This window comes from Acartia tonsa, chromosome 14 (genome assembly GCF_053477335.1).
Source record: "Acartia tonsa isolate MP-2025a chromosome 14, ASM5347733v1, whole genome shotgun sequence".
Classification (NCBI taxonomy): Eukaryota; Metazoa; Arthropoda; class Copepoda; order Calanoida; family Acartiidae; genus Acartia; species Acartia tonsa.
The window spans coordinates 7,399,230-7,412,953 of NC_137273.1; the positions used below are offsets into that span (position 1 = coordinate 7,399,230).

Genomic DNA, 13,724 nt, shown 5'->3' on the forward strand with positions numbered 1-13,724 from the left:
GCTGATTGCCGCCGTGGGGCGCAAGACAACCGACCCCGAGACTCGCTACCCGTCCTGGAAGGGAGAGATGGCCGCCATTATGTATGGAATCCAGAAATTTCACGGCATCTTGTCCTACCGCAGCTTCCAGATCAACACTGATTCCTCAGCCTTGCTGCAAATGAAGTCACTGAACACATCCACAGGGATGGTGGCCCGCTGGCAGGAGGAGCTAGCGGCCCTAGATTTCACTGTCTGCCACCGTCCTGGCACCCAGAACACCAACGCCGACGCCCTCAGCCGCCGGGAGGACGCCAACATGCCGACGGCTAGCGCCGAAGAATTAGCAGAGCAGGCTGAGTATATCCACAACCTTTGCCAGCTAGGGGAGCCCGCAGCTAGCCGGCCCCCTGCTGCACGACTGGACCCAGCTAGAGTGTTAGAAGCCCAGACACAGGACCCCCTCCTGCTCCGTGTCCGCCAGTGGGTGGCTGATGGCAGAGCCCCAACTAAGGCTGAGCTGCGCGGCAAGGAACGAGACGAGCAGCAGTATGCCAGCCGCTTCCCAGCCCTGGGACTTGACGAGCATGGCTGCCTCACCACCACTGACCAGACCCTGACAGGGGAAAGGACAAGATACCTGCTGCCTTCGGCCCTCCAGCAGGACGCGTTCTTTCTAGCCCATGGGACCCCCATGGCCGGGCACTTTGGAATGGACGCGACTATCGCCCGCGTGGCCATGCACTTCTGGTGGCCCAACCTGGCCCGTGACGTCCGCCTGATGGTTCAGACTTGTCCTGAGTGTGTCCAGAAGGTTACCAAGGAAAGGTTGAAGCAGGGGATACATGTGCCCTCCCGCCAGGGGTATCCACAGCAAGTCCTGTTTATTGACCTGGTGGGGCCACTGCCAGAGACCCCAGCCGGGAACCGCTATATCCTCACTTGTCAAGACGGGTTCAGCCGGTTTGTCAGCCTCTACGCCATCCCCAACAAGCGCACCCTCACGGTAGCTGAAGCCCTGCTGCACCGCCACCTGGCCACGTTCGGATGCCCCCTGAAGATCCACTCCAACAATGGGATGGAGTTCACCGGCCAGGTATTCCAGGAGCTGGCCTCCAAGCTTGAGATTGGCCTGACACATCCACCACCCTACAACCCGCAGTCCAACCGAGTGGAAAGGTTCCATCGGACGCTCAATACAGGCATGCGTCTGTTCTTGGACAGAGACGACAACAACTGGGAGCCACACTTGCCTGCCATTGCCTTCGCCTACAACACCAAGGCCTGCAGATCCACCGGCGTGACTCCGTTCCTGGCCTACTTTGGGAGAGAGGCCAAACTTCCGGTGGACATGGTGCTCCGGCTGCCAGACACAGAATATGCCTCGGTTCCAGCCAACGTCCAAGCTCTCCTGCAACGCTACCATGCGGTGTATGATGCCATCCAGCAGAAAGAGGAGGGAGCCATCCGGAGGAGCGCAGCAGCCTACGAAGGCACGGCCAAGTACGAGGTTGGAGACTTGGTCTGGTACCTGGCCCCCCGCCTGGTGCCAGGGAAGGCAGCCAAGATTACCAAGAGGTGGACTGGCCCCTGGAAGGTAGTGAGGCAAGCTAAAGAAGTCCATTATGTCATCAAACCTGCCTCTCCAATCGCCAGGATCTCGGAAGTTACCGCGCATGTAGGCCGACTGCGCAAATACACTGGAGATGTGACTGCCCACCAGATTCCAACAGACATTCAAGGCGACCTGGACGGCGACGAGGATGCCACCGAGCTGCCAGTCGGAGCTGCGGCGCCCCCAGCGAGTGACCCAGGACAGTTCCCAGTGTACCAGCCGACCGCAGCCGCCCCACAGCCTAGCGGCCAGGACCGTGACCCAGTAGAAGAGAACCTGCAGGAGCAACCCAACGAACCACCACCTCTGCCGCCAGCTCCAGAGCCACCCAGAGATGCCATCTGGAATCCTGATACGGACATGGAGAACCTGCCGGCCAGCAGCGAGCCTGTAGGAGGAGAAGCAACCACGGCAATGGAAGAGGCAGCCCCAGAGGACGAAGCTGAAGCCATGTGCCCCCTGTTGATGACAGCCATCCCCATCCGAGTAGGAGCTAGGAGGCCAAGCAACCTGGATCAAGCAGGCGCCCCCATGGAATTTTATGCGCCTTCCTCCATCGTCATTCCCCCCTTGGGAACTACCAGAGTTAGCCTAGGCCTCCGTGTCCAGCTACCCGCTGAGGCAGAGCTAGTCCTGCAGACGAGGCAAAATTTCCAGCGGCGGGGCTTGGCCGTCGCCAATCCACGCCTGGAGGCCAACCAGGAGTTGACAATACTGATATCCAACCACAGCCAGACAGAGCAACGAGTGTCCCGTGGAGCCTGTGTAGCCCGAGCTGTCCTCCACCGAGCTGTGCCCCAGGAAGAGCCTGTCCTGCGCAGACATAGGTTGTCGTATCCCCAGGTTCAAGGCCTGGTGGCTCGAGAGCCCCGCAACCCTTGAAGGGGAGGTTGTGGTAATACGACAACCAGACGGACAGGCAGTTTACAGAGTTGCTACGCTGTGACTTATCATAACAAACCCTCTGCACTAATCTTATTATATCACCATTTATCTCATGACCGATGTTGACCCCGCTATCCAGCGGTCAAACTGGCCTGCCTAAATGTGGGGAGGGACTCAAACACGCAGCTATCACGCGCCCCTCACGCGATTATACAGCCGGGAGGCGCTGCCTCCCCTTTTACCACAGCTGCCCCCACAGCCTGTCTACCGCCGGGAGCTAAGCCCTAGCGTCCCACACCCCCTTCAAACCTAACCATTGTTATAATCTGTTGTATATATATAGTAAACATTCATTGTAAATATTATTCAGTTAAATATATAATTTCTGTATGACTAAATCCTGCTAGTTTGTTTTGGTAGAATAATTCAAGGCTAAGGCTCGTTGAACTCGAACTCGCAACCCTGTGAGCTGAAACGTTCGGCTTACCATATATGCACGCCAATTAAGACAATTCTAATCACGTATTCTATTTTCATTGCTAATCTAGATAATTATTTTGCAGGTAGAGCCGAAATCTTTGAGCACGAACCGCAGCTGGTTTTACAGAGTCTTCTGTGCAGGAGGAAAAAATCCATCTGATCCATATAATCCAATGGTATGAAAAAATGTTGCTATGATGTAGTGGGATGTTTATCTACAAGTATTTGATGGCGGTTTCTCTCAAAGTGCCTAGTCGAGTACAGAACCCCCCCCCCTCAATATTATTAAACAAAGGGGGAGGGAGTTGGTTTTTGTTTTGAAAATTACTTAAAATTAAATTTTTTTCTCTATAGGATTTAGAATAATTATATTCAAAATTTAATAAAATCTAATAAGAAAAATAATTAAATTTTCTCTATTCTATTTACGTTGATGAAAATATCTTGGATAATAAGATCTTTTATGTGCAAAGAATTATTTCCTGGAAATTCCAAAAATATAAAAAAATTACAACTCCTCTTTGAAATATTCATTTTTCAACAACAATACAAGGAATGTAAATTACTTTAAAGAATTCGTGGATATTGAAAAAAAATTTTATTGCAAAGCGTTCTACGTTTAAGACATGCACGTTCGTAAAAGATAACTTTTTTTGTTAATTTAGGCCAGTTTTTAAAATTTTCTATGCATGATGATATCTGTAATAATTAGCAACTCTACAATTACTAACTTAATATCAGTATTGTTGATCTACGGTTATTGATGTTCTTATTCTTGTTTATTCTGAGATAATTAGAGTTGTTTCTTCGCACTGGAATACAATTAACCCTTCAATTCACGACTTTTTTTCCCGGAGGTTTTAACTGTTTGTGGTAATAAATTGATGATTTGATCGTTACTTTAATGTACTGTACAATTGGTTTTGGGTATAAAACAAAGGGTTGTGGGTAAGGACGTCCAAGCATTCATTTTTTGGGGAGGTAAGGGGGTAAAATTTAGTTTGTCCCTCCCTAAAAAGTTTTATTAAAGATGTTAAAATTTACATTAAAGGGGTATTTACTATTTATCCTTATTTACTAAAGCGAAGAAATCAAATAAGATTTTAAATAGCTAAAACCCTGTCCTGTAAGGCAATACGTTCTTCTTTTACTCCCCAGGCATCAAATTAAAGCAAATTTCTATTATTGTCTTTATTCATGACGCAGTTTTTGCTGAAACTCAATTAATTAACACCCTTACAATCTTTGGGTATAGTCTCTTTCGTGACAACGCCTCTTAAGGGGCGTTTCGTCGTATTTTCACAGTATCTTTTGTTATGTTAATTTAGGTTATGGTATGTTAGGTTTAGGCAATTGGCCCCGCAGGGGCTAGAAATAATAGAAAATCTACTGTGAAAATACGACGAAACGCTCCTTAAGAGACGTTGTCACGAAAGGGACTATACCCTCAATCTGTTGTTGTTGCAGGACAATGGCGAGCACGCTGGTATGGTGTGGCTGCGCGACAAACTCGGCTACGCTCTCGGTCTCAAGTGGGTCAAGTCTCTGGTACTGATTATCTTCACAGCCTATCTGGTTGTCTCCATCTGGGGAATTACAAGGTATGTACACACACTTCCGATTATGATAAACAAAATTATACATGATGTAGCTTTTTGAAAAATGGTTGAAAAGTTTGGACACTTCAAATCAATTAAATCCAATCAAGATCTAATAAAAACCTCCAAAATTTTTAAGCCAACAAATTGCAGAACAAGTTAATAAACTTTTTCCCCTCCTGTCTTAAACGAGAAGTATTGTTTTTAATTGTTATATATAAATACTAGTAACTCCGCCCATAGCATCTAGGGGCTCTGTATTTCAAGAGCTAGGAAATGGCAAAAATGGCCTAAAACCATCCCAAACATAAATTCGGAAATTAAATAGCCTAAAACCATCCTTGGACATATTTGAAGATTCCTTGAAAAGTAGAACTAAATCGGTTCAGCGGTTAGTGAGATCCTTTGTTACAAAGAGAAAAAGCTTATTACTTTATATAATAGGATTGATATCAAAGAGAGCATAAAAAAGAGTAGAATTGTTACTGTGTATTTAAAATTTTTGGTCAAAGAAGGCTTAGAAAAGAGTAGAATTGTTACTAAGTATTTTATTTAGAATCAAAGAGAACATGGAAAAGATTAGAATTGTTACTAAGTATTTAATTTTTTGGTCAAAGAGGGCTTAGAAAAGAGTAGAATTGTTACTAAGTATTTTATTTAGAATCAAAGAGAACATGGAAAAGATTAGAATTGTTACTAAGTATTTAATTTTTTGGTCAAAGAAGGCTTAGAAAAGAGTAGAATTGTTACTAAGTATTTAATTTTAGAGTCAAAGAAAACATAGAAAAGAGTAAAATTGAAATTGAGTATATAATTTTAGAATCAAAGAGGGCCTAGAAAAGAGGAACACGGTGAACTATGACAGCTACAGTATTCCATTTTATGACGCAGAAGATAAATATTATCAGGTAGGACATACTAACGTCAATGCTTTGATTAAAAGGTGACCTAACTTCAAATAGGGGCTTTTGATAACAATTGAACTGAATAAGTCCTCTACTTTATAGGATTTATATTTATATTTATATTTTGGCAATTTGTTTCCTATTTGTAATTTTTTACCTTTTTTAAGATTAGAAAAAAGTGCGCAAACAGAAAAAAATCTTTTACATTTTTTTTATTTAAGTCAGAAAATCTTGAAAACTTAACAAAATTGATTATTAACAATTATTACTTTATTACTTTATTACTTGCGGGTACACCTCTATATTCGGTACAGACAGACAGACGGAAAGAGAAATATAAACACACATGCACACACACACACAGACATTCTGTTACTTTTATGTAATGATAACTTTTTTGCAGGATTATCGTTATGTTATCAACGTGGTTGTTTCTGGAGATATTTACTATTCGGATCCAGCGACACAGGCATAATTTTGGCTGTTATTTTATCAATATAAGCTTTTGTCAGCTACTGGTTGCTTTACCTAAGGTTGGACGGGGGGGGGGGGGGGGTGGTGAGGAAGGAAAATAGTCTAAAACCATCTCTACCACATTTAAAGATTTATGAAAATTACAACTAATTCGGACAAGTATTTTTCGAGATCTTTAGCTCTAGACAAAAAACTCTTATTACTTTGTTTAATAGGATGTTTACAAAAAAAACCAAATAATTTTTATCCCCAATTGAGATGAAACTAAATTTACTCTTAAGTAGATTAAGATTATCTGTAGAAAAGTATCACTTTATATAGACCATTCATATATCATTCAAGGCCCCAAAAGTTTTTGGGCCAACGAATTATTTAAAATTTTGGGGTCCTTACAATTTACAGTCCCATTTTCCTCTCTCTCTGCTTAAAAAAAGATATCAAAGAGAGAGAGAGAAAGAGACAGGCGAATAGACACACATCATTCTACTTTAAATTATGAATTATAAGCCATAAAAATGAATGCAAAAAACAGGACACATTGGAAGAAATGATGAAAGAATTTGAAAACACAACCTACATAGCTCCGGGCTTGTCGACAAGTTGGCTCAGAGATTTCTTATCGTTTGTCGACAGAAATAAACATTATGAAGATATCGATATTAGGTAACTTTATGGATAAAATTTTCGCAACTGCTATTAGATATATAAAACAATCCAAATTCAAAATAATAAAAAAGAATTTAAAAAATCTCTCCCATACTATAAAGGCTGGCATATTAGAATTGTCCTGTTGATTTTAAACTTTGCATGATGATTCCTGTACAATTAAGCAATCGTAGAAACTATATAATTGTTACAAGAAATTCTGTACGTCCATTTAATACATGCGCATTCTAACCTTTTTGAAAATAAAGCCTATTTTGGAACAATGATTCCTAGGACAACAAGGCATAATTTGATAAGCGTTAAGCACCTTTTTTTGAAGTAAAATTAATATGTTTTTATTTGTTTAGGATGGATACTGAATCTGACTTTGTGAATACCCTGGATACTGTCTACCTGTCTGATCCGGATTCTCCATTAACTTTGGACGTCAGGAAAATAAGTTTTACAAATATTAACACAATCATAACCAGATATTTTTTTAACAGCGATGATATTATATAAATACTTTGTATTTCCATACGTCAGTCCGTCCGTAATGCTATGGGATTTACTCAGTTGTTATTAAAGCTAAACATCTGAGACTATATTTTATTTTACTTGGACGTCAGGAAAAGAAGTTTTACAAATATTAATAAAAATTATAGGCATATATCTTATTTTATAAAGTAGTGTGTCTGTTGAAATATCACTATTCACTGAACCGATTTGGTTTTCTAATTTAGGAAAGCTTCGCATATGTCAAGTAATTGTTTTAATCTTTTTGAATTAGAGCCTTGTGATGGTACTAGTCTTTTTTTTTTACCTCCATTCCCTTTGTAAACCGTGGCAAGGTCTTTTTGGTCTGTCCTTAAGATTTAGCTAATAACTGAGATGCATGAGATACTGGAAATCTCAGAAGCTATTTTTTCTTGAAATTTAAGATGACTAGTGGCTAGAAGGTCACAACCGTTAGTTTAGATTATAGCATTCATATATTTTAAAATGGATATTTTGAAAATTTCAAACTTGGTAGAAATGAAGAAGATATTTTTAAATATTTTTCACGTTACAAATGGACGAACCTTAGTTATCAAGTTGCTACACTAGATTTTAAAAGAATTTCGTCTTAAATTTCAGCTGAACCTTAACAAAGCATTAGATGCACATGGTTTCTTAAAATTTAGATAAATAATAATCTTTGGTTCATGGAAAGAATACGAAGTAGCGAGTTTCATCGTATTTTCACAGAAAGTTTTCTCCTATGCTAGTCCCTGCTACTGTGAATATACGACGAAACCCTCTACTTCGTTTTCTTTCCATTATCCTAATCTTCTAAAGAATTTTATGATAAAACTTTTAATAATTTAGATATAACGAGCAAAGGAATAGAATTGAGGCTTCTAGGTTTATATTACAAGGTAATTTAATAAACACTATTTATAATGAATTAACCCCCCCCCCCACCATTGCATTGGTAAAATTATCTAGGTTTACATTTTGGGGAAAGAAGGGGGTGTAAATTAATATCTGTAACCAATTGTAACCTAGGGGGAAGGGGGTGGGGTCGGAATATTGTTTGGGTGCCTATGAACATAAACTCCCTTGTCAAAAGGTGTCAGGCAAAAAAATAAATTATTTGATTTCAAATTATTTTTAAAATATGCAGATAAGAGGGGTTTTGTGATCAAAATGCAGTTTTAGGGGACAGCTCCGGTGAACTAAAGCTTAATGTTTAGGATATGAAGTACGTGACGCCAACGCAGAAACTGCCATGGTTCTACAACTTAGAGAAATAGCCGCAAAATATACAAATCAAAATATTCAGGTAATAAAATATTTTAAGTTAACGCCTTTGTTGTATATTGTAGCGTTCCACCTGCCGTCGGGGAGGTGTCGGGTGCGAGTCTGGACAATCCCGTGTCGTACGGTTGCTGGTATGTCGGGCACATGCCATTTGCATAGGGGTAATGCCTTGGTGCAATTTACTACCATACACAGTTAAGACTTCCAAACAAAGTTTGTGTAATGTGTGTGTGTGTATGTGTGTAGCCTTGATTCTCTGAAGTTAGGATTCAGATGCACAAGGAGATTGGAGGTGAGAATCCTTTGACCAATCCTAGATTGGTAAGCTTCGCGCACAGCTGAGTGTATTCTATGTTACATTACAAGCTGACCCGCAATTCTCGTGGAAGCTACTCAATTATTACATCACCCTGGCCTAGAGTTTTGGCAGGTGTTCCATATTAAGCCACCCTAATTAATGGCACTCTCATATGGATGAGTTTGTGTAATAAATTGGTTGGTTGTCTACTTAACCTAATATCCTTGAGTGAGAGAGTGAAAAATGCATTAAGGTCGTTGGACGATCGCTTAAACTAAACCTAACTTTTCTATGCATATGTTAACTGTTGATGAAAACATTCAGCGTGCCTCAGCCATTTTTCATCAGATTTTAAAAATTTTCATGTTTTAAGACTACTAAAATCTAAATTCCTGTCAACCATTTATTTTCATGAAATTTAATCCTTTTAGGTCTCCGTGTTCCATCCCTACTTTATCTATATTGACCAGTTCCTGGAGATTCTACCCCAAACAGTGCAGAGCATCCTGGTCACCAGCGGCTTCATGATGATTGTGAGCTTCATCCTCATACCCAACCCAATCTGCTCCCTTTGGGTCGCTTTCAGCATTCTTAGCATTGAGGTGAGTTTTCTGTCTTTCTGTCCTTCTGTCTGTTTGTCTGTCCATCTGTCTGTCTGTCCGTCATGATGATTTTCAGCTTCATCCTCATACCCAACTCAATCTGCTCCCTTTGGGTAGCTTTCAGCATTCTTAGCATTGAGGTGAGTTTTCTGTCTTTCTGTCCTTCTGTCTGTTTGTCTGTCCGTCATGATGATTGTCAGCTTCATCCTCATATTCACCCCAATATGCTCCCTTTGGGCTGTCTGTCTGTTTGTCTGTCCGTCTATCTATCTATCCATTTATCCATTTATTAATTCATCTACATATTTATTTATTTATCTATCTATGTTTATATGTATATCTATCTATCTATCTATCTATCTATCTAGGCTGGTGTAGTTGGCTACATGACATGGTGGGGAGTAAACCTTGATGGAATCGCCCTAATCAACTTGATCATGTGCATTGGCTTCTCTGTCGACTTCTCCGCCCATATTTGTTATCACTACATGTCAGGTATTTATTCTCGTAATTTTATTATATCAAAAATGTGTCGTAATCTTGTCATAATACTATCCATTTGTATTTATTTATTTATAGTCGGCATAAACCTTTAAAATTGTTATAGATAAATGTCAACAATAAATGTATAAGTTTAGATGTATATTCCAGACAACTACCTATTTCATATAGCTTGGATGGAAACGTTAGCAGCAGACGAAAATTAAATTTCATTTAACTTTGCTTTCTCAATTAGTCTGTTTGAAGCTTGAATGTTTATTTTGATTGTTTTGGTTAGTTTTTATTATTAGCAAATTATCTATGTCCTATTGGGTTATTGTCAGGAAGATAAAAAAGTAATTTAAAAAAAAATTTAGTAAACATTTTGCCTGCTGTTCTCTTGTATAGACCTGAAATTGTTAAAATTAAAAAAAATCAGAAATCAATGCTATCAACTGATTGGACCCATTACAAAATCAGAAGGGATGTTACATGTATGGCTCTTATCCACTCTAATGTTCTTTAATAGGTCAAGAACTTGACATAGTAGATTATCAAAGCAAAGATTAATGTACTTTTTACATTTTAAATAAAAAATTTATAGCATTTTTAGAATTTTGATCTTCTTTGAAAAGACTACTTCAAAGCTTAAAGGAATTTTTAGAGTACTTTTTTTTACTTATTTCATCTCTATTAAAATTTATAATCTTATTGGTGTAATTTAATGATATTTGAATGAAAAGAAAATAGTTGAAAAGAAAATAAAATCAAATATGAGAAAGCATTACTTTTGAAAAATTTAGAATTTTTTTAACTTTAGTAAATATAAAGTACAACGAAGACTAGTTTTTTAAATAATAAAACTGTATAAATTGTATATCCCATTATATAAAGTAGTAAGGTTTTTTTTGTCTGGAGCTTTAGATATCTATAACTACTGAACTGATTGAGTTCTTCTTTTTATGGATGCTTCCCATAGGTCTCGGTATAGTTTTAGGCTATTTTACTTTTAGATTCAAGCCATGATTTTGGGCTAAATTCTTTGCACCCTTTTTACCAATTTGAATACAGAGCCCCTGGATACTAGGGGCGCAGCAGTTGGTATCATAAATATTAAGAAATTTCTTGAAAAAAAACTATGAGAATTTTGTATTTTGTAGCTCCGCGAAAACCTTAAAGAAGACAGTGTAGTTATTATTTATCTTCAACTGACTATGAATTTTTATTATATTAGAAGAAAACAAGAGTTCTGAAGAGAGGATTAGCAGCAGTTTGTATGCTCTTGGTCTACCCATTGTGCAGGTATTGTCAATAAACTGAGAAAAAGAGGCTAGAAACAATATTACATATATTAGGACAAAATTAATAGTGCTATCAGTCTAAAGTAATAAAATGAGATGAGCTTGCAGTTATTTATTCTTGAGAGAGAACTGAATAGAGAGCATCGTTACAGAAAGAAGAGCAGAAGGGCTATAAGTTTCAAATAATAACACTAAGTTGACATATTACTAATACCTGAGAGAGAACTGAACAGAGAGCAGCTTTACAGACACAAACAGAACAGCTAATAAAGATATTCTATCAAGGGCGCTTTGAGTACAATTCTTGGAGTGTTGGGACTTGCCTTCGCCCCCAGCTACGTGTATGTCACCTTTTTCAAAATGGTCTTCCTGGTAATTTTCCTGGGAGCTATGCACGGCCTGATCCTGCTGCCTGTCCTGTTGTCATTATTTGGTCCTGGCAGCTGTACCTCTTCAGGTATAGTCAATTTTTAGTAGCGCAGCTTCACTGTAAAAGGTCCATTTTCATAAAACTAATCTTGTCAATAATCTTTTTCAAAGGAAGGACAATTAAATTAATTGTACTCAAAATTATACTGGTTCCCAAAGTTTTTGATGGATTTATTCAAACCAGCTATATCCACACTTTTCAACCAATAATTTGATCATTTGGGATGTACTTTAATGTCTTATCACTTAAGATACCTGATTTTAAAATAATATTATTTTTTTTATGAAATAACCATTCATATTACAGCAATACAAAGATCTCTAAGTGAAAGAATGCTCCAATAAAATCAAATTTTAAAAATATTTACTAATTCATGCATAAAATAGTTTTAAACCTTTGACGTCATTCTACTAGAAATTTTATCATAACTATAAGCGTAGCTATTCTATAGGTTGTACAATTATCTAGGTTCATCTGATATGAAGAGCAGCAGAGATGAAATGGTGATCTGTAACAAGTTGACCCCAACTCTTTCTATGGCTCCAATTACAGGTATTATGTTTAAATCCTTTTGATATCATCCATATGATATAGACTAAGATCCATAAAGTTTGTAAGAGGGTGAGGACATATTGGACTGTAAATTACACTGGTACCCAATGTTTTATAACCAATCACGTTATCTTATTATAACTGACTCAAAAACTAGCGTTGTTTAATCATTTCAACAAATTAAATCTAAAGAAGTTGTAACTTTGTTCATTATCATTGGGGATGTCATCATCTTATCCCCTGAGATCCCTGAAGACATTTTTCTTTTTTAGTATATGGGACTAGAGAGGATAAATGTTGTGTTGTTAGAAGAATTTCTCATCCAAACAACAGCCCAATGCAGAAACACAGGTAAGATTATACGTCTCGTGATAGTGTAACGTCACAAGTACATTATATGTCACGTTACAGCATGACGTCACAAGTAAATTATGTGTCACGTGATAGCGTGACGTCACAAGTAAATCATATTTCACGTGATGTTGCAAGTACATTATAAGTCACTTGACAGCGTGACGTCACAAGTAGATTATATGTCACGTGACAGAGTGACGTCACAGACCAACCAATAGACTGACCAATGCTTTAATATTTGCCTCAATAACAAATTGTACAAATAAAAACGCGCCAAAATTCCAATTTATTATGACGGGGGGATTAAATTAATTATCTAGGAGGGAAAGTATTTTGTAAGAATGAAATTAAGGAATTTGTATTGTAGAGTTGCTTTGATTTTTATTGAATTTTCAGAGTTTCTGATATTGCTGGAATAGAGAATCTTGGTTATGACGCTAGAAATGGTGATAACAAACAATATATTTCAAATAAGGTAAGTTCTTTTCATAACTATCTGATCTACATCCCCCTTTTTATCTTCTGAAATTAGATCTTGGAGGATAAAAGTTGTGAGAGGGAGGGTGTTTCTTTTGTTAAGATATTCATCTTCTTCAAATACAGGATCAAATGCTTTGTCGAAGTCAAAGAGGTGCAAATTACATTTCTAATAGATCAGAGGTGAATTCTTAAAAAAACTTTTACCCCACTAAAATTTTAGTGAGGCAAAATTATCCCCTCTAAATTTTTAGTTTGCCTCACTGATTTTAGTGGGGCAAACCTGTTTTTAGTTTTTTAGAATTCACCTCAGCTGTGAGAAACAATGAACTTATGTACACTAATTATAGAGTTGAAACACTACTTAATGTATTATTTAGATGTTGAACCCAACAGAACCTCGACTAACCCCAGTCCCCGAGACAGACGAAGCATACGACTCTATCATGCACGTGTTGCACCACGTGGCGCGCAAACACGACTCAAATGCCGCGTTCAGACCTCAACAGCGACTGGTGCGCACAGACCACCCTGTGCATGCGCACAGACTAGTACTTCAGCAACAGGATGGCCAAAGACAAATCGATGAGAAGATGACTGTTAGTTCAACAGGCAGTTCAACACCAAATAGAGGTAAGTTTATTTTGTCACTTTCGATTTGGTGATGGGTCCAAATCTCTGCTCAGCACAACGTTAAAGCTTAACGTGTTAAAAACTGTTGCTTTGTGAAATTGTCGACATTGAGGGCTATATTCCGTTAGGTCTTTAAGACAAGGATTGTGCAATCAAATGAGAGGGCCATTAAATGAGAATTCTACCTTATTCTATTTAATTTGCGGGTTCTAG

At 38.7% G+C, this 13,724-nt stretch overlaps 1 protein-coding gene across 1 annotated transcript in view; it reads left to right on the plus strand.

Annotated features, from left to right (window-relative positions):
* The window catches only part of LOC145306400 (patched domain-containing protein 3-like), a 36,148-nt gene that overhangs the window by 21,099 nt on the left and 1,325 nt on the right, over positions 1 to 13,724 (plus strand). Inside the window, exons 14-29 of the mRNA XM_080148492.1 lie at positions 3,043 to 3,135; positions 4,427 to 4,560; positions 5,378 to 5,465; positions 5,866 to 5,931; positions 6,469 to 6,599; positions 6,950 to 7,031; positions 7,948 to 7,999; positions 8,318 to 8,406; positions 9,114 to 9,284; positions 9,653 to 9,779; positions 10,999 to 11,066; positions 11,351 to 11,522; positions 11,964 to 12,047; positions 12,320 to 12,398; positions 12,798 to 12,876; positions 13,259 to 13,511. Of these exons, the coding sequence (XP_080004618.1) occupies positions 3,043 to 3,135; positions 4,427 to 4,560; positions 5,378 to 5,465; positions 5,866 to 5,931; positions 6,469 to 6,599; positions 6,950 to 7,031; positions 7,948 to 7,999; positions 8,318 to 8,406; positions 9,114 to 9,284; positions 9,653 to 9,779; positions 10,999 to 11,066; positions 11,351 to 11,522; positions 11,964 to 12,047; positions 12,320 to 12,398; positions 12,798 to 12,876; positions 13,259 to 13,511 (1,768 nt within the window). The remainder of the gene's footprint in view (positions 1 to 3,042; positions 3,136 to 4,426; positions 4,561 to 5,377; positions 5,466 to 5,865; positions 5,932 to 6,468; positions 6,600 to 6,949; positions 7,032 to 7,947; positions 8,000 to 8,317; positions 8,407 to 9,113; positions 9,285 to 9,652; positions 9,780 to 10,998; positions 11,067 to 11,350; positions 11,523 to 11,963; positions 12,048 to 12,319; positions 12,399 to 12,797; positions 12,877 to 13,258; positions 13,512 to 13,724) is intronic.